We start from the raw sequence: 8550 nt of genomic DNA on the forward strand, positions 1-8550 counted from the left end.
CTTACATTTGCTTACATTTCAAGGATGGCCTTGAAGTCCTGATTTTTTTTTTTCCACTTTCCCAGTACTGGGATTATATATGTGTGCTACCATGCCTGGCTGTGTGGATATTTCCTGAGAATGAGCCTCAGTGGCCATGCTTTGTTCTGTTTCCTGTTGGTCAGTTTCACTTTTTTTGCAAGCCAAGAGCTGGGGCTGTGGAAAATAAAATGGACAAGGTGATTGTCAAGCTGTAGTGTTGCTCAGGGTCTGAAGGTAGAAATATAGGTCAGGATTTCCTTCTGTGGCCTTTAGTCAACTCTGGTGACCATTCTAAGAAGCCGGGTAAAACCATGGCTGAGGGTAGCTGTCTAGTGAATGTTTCCAACAAAGAAGGATCTGAAGGCCAATCTAGGGATGCATTTTATCATGAGTGTGTGTGTGTGTGTGCGCGCGTGTGTGCATGCGTGCATGTGTCTGCATGTGTGTGCATGCATGCACGTGTGTGTGCATGCGTGCATATGTGTGTCTGCATGAGTGCATATGTGTGTGTGCACGAGTGCACGTGTGTGTTCATATGTGTGTGTGAGCACTCATGCACTTGTGTGTGTGTGTTTAGGTTAGATGTCAACCTTGTTGGGTATCTTCCTCTGTTGTCCTCTGCCTTAACATTTGAGACAGAGTCTCTCAGTGAGCTTGAAGCTCACTGTTTGAGCTGGAACAACTGTAGGGTGAAGCCTTTGGATCTGCCTGACTTCAGTCTCTCAGGGCTGGGTTTGCAGGTTTGTGTTGAGGATGTGAACTCAGGGCCTCATGCCTGAGCTATAAGTACTTTACCCATTGAGCCATCTTCTCCGCCCTGTTTTGTTTGTTTTTCCTCAGTGCAGTGGATTGAGCCCAGGGTCTTGGCTGTGCTGGGCAAGTGCTGCCCCATTCAGCTATATCGCCAGCCTTAGATACAGAATGTTGAGCACTTAAGGTATAGGGCCTTTCGGACCCCCAATTTTCTCATCTGTAAAAGGAACATGATTGCACCTACTTCCCACTGTTACAAGGATTGCAGTCCCAATAAAGAGTACTTAAGAAGATCCACACGATAGACTTACATCCTGGTTGACGATGGCTACATTTGTTACTCCTCAGCTGGACTCTATGGTCTTCAGTGACCATGAGCTAAAATATGAGTCACCATGTTGCTTATCTTTTAGGGGAAGACCAGGGAGGAGAAGGAGAGTCCCCAGGTTGAGTTCTTGGCAGTGATCCTGCAGGAGGCTCCAGCTACTGCTGACCACCCAGCCTCCTGTGATTGCAGGCAGGACAGGCGAACAGTTTCACTCATGTTCTTCGCTGTAACTTATGCTGCAGAGGCATCTTTACTGTGCGCGCCTGTGTCTTGTAGAGACATCTTTCCTGTGAATGCATGCTGGCCAAATTCAGACTATCTTTAAGGAGAGAGATGACCACTACTGTGCCTGGCCACAGGCGAATGGCTAAGAAGTCCTCTGCTACAGTCTTGGAAGTGACAGCAGTGGGTGGGGATCATGCTGCCCTGTAGGCCTTTCTGCCCTGGTGCCTACCTACCTTCCCAAGGCCGTTCATTTCTTACAATGGTCTCCTTGTTGCTTCTCTACCAAATCAACCCGTTTCAAGTTTCTTGAATGCCTCCCCCTCCATCTTTGTGCAATTCCTATAACCCTTTCTTCTCAGTCTCTTTGCCACTGTTGCTATTTCCCAATTTCCAGTCAGGCTTGTTGGGGTTGACCTCAGCATTCATGGGTTCTTTCCTGTTACAATGTATCATGTAGAAATTCTCTTAGATTGTCTCATCAACCTAAGTGTGGGCAAGGCTCCGGACCTTCCCTTGTTCAGTACATCTTCCGTGTGGAGCCCACAAATGCATGCTGAGTGAGAAAGTTAGGGCCTGTCTTGGAGTAGACTTGTTCAGTGTTTGTGGGGGATGGAAAGGTTATGGGACAGGCTTGCAGGGGAGGCAGAAGGACCCTGTTTAAGGGTCTGATGGTCACTGTGGGTAAGGAGTAGGTTGATATTTTGGCTGAAGAGTACCTGCCAAGTAGTTTCTGTCTCTTGGCCTACTCGGCCTCTCAGAGATGATGCTCTCTCTTCTGTGTGGTTCCCTTCTCTCTTCTTCCATGCACCTCAGACCAAATGAAGGGTTTGTTTTTTTGTTTTATTTTTGTTTTTTTTTTTTTGTCTGAGTAGTACAAGGAGGATGTCTACAGGGGATGAGCTTTCTGCATCTGGTTCTTGGAAAAGGTGACTGTGTGCAGATCAAGTTCCCCAGGGTTCCCCAGGGGAGTAGGGGCCCTTGCAGACATGTGCAGAGCCCACAAAGAGGATTCTACGGGTCTTATATGTTAGCAGTTTGTACTAGGAAGGGCTCCCTAAGAAAGCTTTAGGTCGATGGCACCTCTCTTACAGGCTTGGAGTTAAGGAGCTGCTGACTAGGGCAGGTTCCTGCAGAAGCCACAGTTGCACCAGGGACATGTGGGAACAGGTGGCTTTCCAGTTGCACCCTCTGCCTCCTGTGGAGGGTGGTAAGAGTGCTCAGTGTCCTGGGGTCTCTCTGGCAGGTCTATAACTTGACCCAGGAGTTCTTCCGGCATGGTAAACCAGTCAATGCTGAGAGTCAGAACAGCGTCGGGGTGTTCACCCGGGAGAAGGTGCGCAATCGCATCAGGGATGACCCTGATGACACAGAGGCCACCAAGCGCCTGAAGCTCGCCATGATCCAGCAGTACCTGAAGGTATCTTTGCTGTGGAGTATAGATGCCAGAGTGAAAAAGACCAATTCTGGGGGAGTCTGGGTCCAAAGTGCCATGCTGCTTGGAGCTAGCCCTGCCTCACCTGGCTTCTCTCTGGGTCTTCCCACAGGTGGAGAGCTGTGAGAGCAGTTCTCACAGCATAGATGAGGTGTCCCTGAGCGCCTTTGGAGAGTGGACGGAGATCCCTGGCGCCCATCACATCATCCCCTCTGGCTTCATGAGAGTTGTGGAGCTACTAGCTGAGGGCATTCCCCCGCATGTCATCCAGCTGGGGAAACCCGTCCGTTGCATCCACTGGGACCAGGCCTCAGCTCGCCCCAGAGGCCCTGAGATCGAGCCCTGTGGTGAGGGTGACCACAATCACGACACTGGGGAGGGTGGCCAGAGTGGAGAGAGTCCCCAGCAGGGGAGGTGGGACAAGGATGAGCAGTGGCCGGTAGTCGTGGAGTGCGAGGATTGTGAGGTGATCCCAGCAGACCATGTGATTGTGACCGTTTCGTTGGGCGTCCTCAAGAGGCAGTACAGCAGTTTCTTTAGGCCATGCCTGCCCACGGAGAAGGTGGCTGCCATTCACTGCCTGGGCATCGGTACCACCGACAAGATCTTCCTTGAATTCGAGGAACCCTTTTGGGGCCCTGAGTGCAACAGCCTACAGTTCGTGTGGGAGGATGAAGCCGAGAGCTGCACCCTCACCTACCCACCTGAGCTCTGGTACCGGAAGATCTGTGGCTTTGACGTTCTTTACCCGCCAGAACGCTATGGCCACGTGCTGAGTGGCTGGATCTGTGGGGAGGAGGCTCTTGTCATGGAGAGGTGCGATGATGAGGCCGTGGCTGAGATCTGCACAGAGATGCTTCGGCAGTTCACAGGTGGGCCCTGTGTCCGCGCTGCTCACTGGGGCCTGGCTGCTTTCTCAACGCCTAGGTCTGTAGGAGCTCTACCTTTTCCAGACTGTGGCACTGAGGTGGCTGTGCCTACTGGGAGAGCCACTGCAGGGAACCATGTTTAGCCTCTGTCTCCTCAGTCACTGACCGTCCCATTTTTTGGAGTTTGAATGACTCAAAGTGATGGCCCTTTCCGCTAAGGGCTTCATGGTGAAAAGGACTCAAGTGTCACCCACCAGCACCATGGCTGGCCATTTCCTGTTGCATAGCGTCTTACTCAGAGGGAGAATTGTTCTACTCTGATAGAGTGAATTAATTAATTGATTAATTTTAAAGATAGGGTTTCATTGTATAGCCTAGGGTGGCCTGGAACTCACTGGGTTGCATCTATGTGCTTTGAGCTCAAGATCCTCCTGCCTTAGCCTTCTGAGTGGTGGGACTACAAACACATGCTACCATACCCAGCATCTCTGACTCTTTTAGTTGGGTGTTTTCTGATGACTGTCGCAGGAGGACTTCCCAGGAGCCCGTGATATTAGAAAAGGAAACAGGATTCTCTGAAATTGTTTTAAATGCTGCCACGAATCAGCCCCAGCACCTCCCGAGTGCGACCAGGAGATCTCCCACTGAGGCACCTTCCCACCTCCAGTAATACTTTAAAGTAGGGAGACCGAGGTCTTGAGAGATGTACTGTTTGTTTTCTGGGGGGGGGGGGCACTAGGACATGATGAGTAGCAGAACATCTTGAGCCTAGCTACCCTCATTTATGCTGTCTTTTATGTCTGCCTCCTGGCCGCTTGATTGTCCTGGAGCTTAGGAGGATTGTCTGTCTTGGGGGTGCCTTCCATATATAGCTATTTCTTATGCTCCCTTGTCTTGGTTCTTCTGACTTCCCAACAGGGAACCCCAATATACCAAAACCTAGGCGAATCCTGCGCTCAGCCTGGGGGAGCAACCCATACTTCCGGGGTTCCTATTCATACACACAGGTGGGCTCGAGTGGGGCAGATGTGGAGAAGCTGGCCAAGCCCCTGCCCTATACAGAGAGCTCCAAAACAGCGGTGAGTGGACCGTGAATGGTGAGGAGAAGCCTTGGAGGGGGCGTTTTGCATGTGTCTGGTCCGGGGGAGGGTCAGGGTAGTGTTCACTAACGGTGCCATAATGAGGAGCGATGGGGGTGGTTCTTATAGGGAAAGAGAAAACAAGGCAACGCTTAACATTTGGAAGAAAAAAAAAAAAAAGTAGAATCCTATAGAAAATATTTTCTTGAGCCTCTGGAGCGTGAATCGTTGCTTGCTGGGCTGGACAGTACGCCTCCAGCCACAGTTAGACTGAATTAATTAAATAGAATTTAAAGTAATAAGTTAAAGTTTTGGTCCCTTGGTTGCATCACTTACATTTCAAGTTCAAAAGCCACATGTGCCCAGTGGTTCCCACATTGGGTTATGCAGTGCAGATGGGCTGTCGGACAGCAATAGAGTTATTTCCTCAATATGTATTAGAGAATAAATTTGAGGGACTGGGGTTGTATCTGGTAAAGTACTTGCCTGGCATGTCTAAAGCCCTGGGTATGATTCCCCAGCTCCCCCACTTAATGGTACACAACTGTAATTCTAGCACTGGAGAGGTACAGGAGGAGGATCAGAAGTTCAAAGTCATCCTTGGCCACATAGTTTGAGGTGAGCCCGAGATACATAGGCTAATAAATCCGAGGCCAGCAAGATGGCTTGGTGTGCAAGGGAGCTCACTGCCTTGAACTTGATGACTGACCTGAGTTCAATCCCTAGAACCCATAGAAAAGACAGAAGGAGCGGACGGACTGCTACAAGTTGTTCTGGTTTCCATATAACATGATGGCGCACATGTGACCCCCCGCCCCCCACCCACAGATAGACAGAAATAAGCCACCATAGTAAATTTTGTTTACTAAGTGTGAATACATTAAATGTTAAAATGTAACGTTTATATTTAGAGTAATTCTTTGGAGTTATTGATGAAGGAGATTTCTGTCAGTGAAAGTGTTGTGTAGCTATGCTTAGAGAGAGCGTCTTCCTATAAAGCAAGGCGGAACTAATAACAGAAATCTGAAGGATAGTGAGAGGGCCAAATATCATTAGCTCCTGGCTTCCATGTTCAGCAGTCACCTTGTGGTCTAAGAGGCCTGTAAGAACAGTGACCCTTATGCCTTTGACAACACAGAAAAAGTACATGGACCAGAAAGTGGATTCCTTGGTGCTGAGACAGCAGTACACTTGAAAGCTTAATTGGCCAGAATGTAGTCACATGATTACACATTGCTGACAGGGAGACTGAGCCATGTCATTTTTATCATTTTGAATGACTTTGAAACCAGTTAAGAACTAGGACTTGAGCTGGGAATGATGGTGCACACTTTCAATCCCGCCAGGAGGCAGAGGCAGGTGGAGCTCTGTGAGTTCCAGGCCAGCCAGGCTACATAGTTTTAATGTCTCAACACAGACAGACAAACAGATAGACAGAGAGACAGACAAGACAGACACACAAAAGAACCAGGGCTTGCTTAAGGAGGGAGAACAGTGAGTGTCAGAGTGGACCACTTGTGCTGGGCCACAGTACATCCTTCTGTTTACCCACCTCTCCTAGCTCTTTTCTTGGTGGGTGCAGCTCACTCGGGAGCTGGCTAGGCATGCATGTACTTAGTCTAGGCTTGGTTGACTCAGCCCTGGAGAAAGTCCACACGAGTTTGGTATGGGAGAAACTGAACCAGCCTCCGTCTCACCAAGACACCTGCTTTCTTGAGCTTGAGCGTTGGCTAGACCAGATATCTCACTGTCTTCAGGTGTGGTGACTTCTCCCTCTGGCCTCTTTACTCACTCAGCATCCTTTGAGAAGCAGTGCAAAGGTCCCGTGCTCCAGGAAGCTTTGTGGGTTTTCCCAGACACTGAACCTCTTTTCTGGGCTTTGAGCAGCTCACCCAAACACCCACCATCACATACAACACTGTTTAGTAACTGGGTTTCGTGTCTGGCTTCCCCACCAGCATGGAAGCTCCACAAAGCAGCAGCCTGCTCAACTTTTATCATCCAAGTGCCCAGAACAGTCCCTGGACCCTAGTAGGGGCTCCATAAAGGTTTGTTAAATTACCACCTAACTTTATTGTTTATGGTCGTCCATATTCTAAGTGCTTACTTACATGTGTAGTTTCACTTACTCTTCACAGATGGCCTCAGAAGCAGGTGGTATAAATCTATTTGCCTGACAGGAAAATAAAGGCTTAGACGGGCTAGGGTATTATCAAGATGTGACTGGAGCCTTTGGGACCATAGAGCCAGGACTTGTAACAACAACCGTGGGACAGGAGGAACTGAGGCGTGGGTGTATGGGGACGGAATAGGAAGGTGGTCGGGTGGGTGGGTGGGTGATGCTTCATCTCTTAGAAGCAACAACACCTGTGTCTTGCTCACCCACATCTGCCTTGTAGGAATAGGGGTTCCGGGGCAGACAGGGAGCCTGCTGCCACTGCTGCTTCTCCACCCTCACTTCCCCTTCCTCCTACTTAGCCCATGCAGGTGCTGTTCTCCGGTGAGGCCACACACCGCAAGTACTACTCCACCACCCATGGTGCTCTGCTCTCTGGCCAACGTGAGGCCGCCCGTCTCATCGAGATGTACCGAGACCTCTTCCAGCAGGGGCCCTGAGGGTGTCCTCACTGCCAAATGTGTTCCTTAAAGAACCACTAACTCGTGATTGCTGGTCCTGTCCTTTGCCCATGTACTCTTATTTCCTAATTGTCTGTAGAATGGAATCTAACCTTCTGTAGTGGACACTGGGCTGGCCTTTCTTTTTCTCCAGGCTGGGTAATGACCAGGTGGGAGTCTGCTTCCTGCTTCCCTCCTTTCTCTATGTTATTGCAAGTGCCTTCAATACTTTGCATTTTGGGATAATAAAAGAATCCCATGCTCCTTAGCTTCTGTCCTCAGTTTATAGCCTCTGTGTGTGTTTGTTTAATCACATTTCTGACTAGGGGTCGGTACAAGGAGCTGTGGCTATGCTCCTAAAAGGGAAGGTGTTTAGGGTTATTGAAGATGTCCCTTTAACCTTTCTGGTTATGTCCAATCGGTGAGATCCCCCTGGGATATGTACTTCTCCTTAGCATGGGCCCGGTTCTTCCCACTTGCCTTTCTTGAAGCTTGGTTGGATGGCAGTTAGCCTGTGTGGAATGAAGGTGAATTCCATGGAATTGTGGCTCCATACCAGGGTCTGATGAATTCATTGCTGGCCACAGGGCAGTGAGTCTGATTTAAGCTTTAAACTAACAACATGTGTTGAATGCCACCCATAAGGGAACTTTAAGCACACTGTGGGCCCTCCTTCAGTCACCCCCAGCTGCTTTCTTTCTAGTGCAGGTTCCTTTGTGGGAAGCTGCCTTTACTTCCTCGTGAGCTTGTGTCGGGAGGTTCTGGCTCTCCTGCATGGTCCCTGCGTTTCTCTATCAACCGCAGCGGAACAGATGAAAGCAGGAGGGAAGTAATTACCAGCTGTCTGAGTTGTAAAAAACTCTGTGGGGATAAGGAGCCTCAAAATGTTTATTTGGTGACTGTACCTTGGGGGATTTAGGTGAGGGGAAGGGAGAAGGGGAGGGAAGGAGAAAAGAAGGGAGGGACGCCTGACAGCATTTCATTCCTGGTTCTTACCCAAGAGAAATAAAAGTACAGATGCCCAATGAAGCTATAAATTCATCATTGCTAGAAATGTGCAACAGCCTAGGTGTACCCCACCAGGAGAAAGGATATACTAATGCATGTATGTGGATACAGTAGAGTATTGCACAGTGGTAGAGTAAAGCAAATGGCTGTTTGCAACACAGACTAGCCTCGACAATACTGAATGAAAGTCTAGGCAGAAGGCTCTGCATAGGATGCTTC

The 8550-nt window shown here is 49.3% G+C and overlaps 1 protein-coding gene across 5 annotated transcripts in view; it reads left to right on the forward strand.

Annotated features, from left to right (window-relative positions):
• The window catches only part of Smox (spermine oxidase), a 33643-nt gene extending 25948 nt beyond the window's left edge, over window positions 1-7695 (forward strand). The window contains exons 4-8 of one of the 5 annotated variants that reach the window (XR_007830523.1): window positions 2571-2744; window positions 2872-3631; window positions 4547-4707; window positions 6504-6755; window positions 7186-7244. Coding sequence is in view for 4 of the 5 variants with exons in the window: in XM_051144661.1 (XP_051000618.1) it covers window positions 2571-2744; window positions 2872-3631; window positions 4547-4707; window positions 6666-6755; window positions 7186-7323 (1323 nt within the window). In the remaining variant the exon portion in view is untranslated. Of the gene's footprint in view, window positions 1-2570; window positions 2745-2871; window positions 3632-4546; window positions 4708-6503; window positions 6756-7185 lie in introns of all 5 variants that reach the window. The other 4 variants (XM_051144665.1, XM_051144661.1, XM_051144664.1 and 1 more) reach the window with 4 other exon arrangements.
• The last annotated feature ends 855 nt before the right edge of the window (window positions 7696-8550 follow it).

This window comes from Acomys russatus, chromosome 4, assembly GCF_903995435.1.
Source record: "Acomys russatus chromosome 4, mAcoRus1.1, whole genome shotgun sequence".
Taxonomy (NCBI): domain Eukaryota; kingdom Metazoa; phylum Chordata; class Mammalia; order Rodentia; family Muridae; genus Acomys; species Acomys russatus.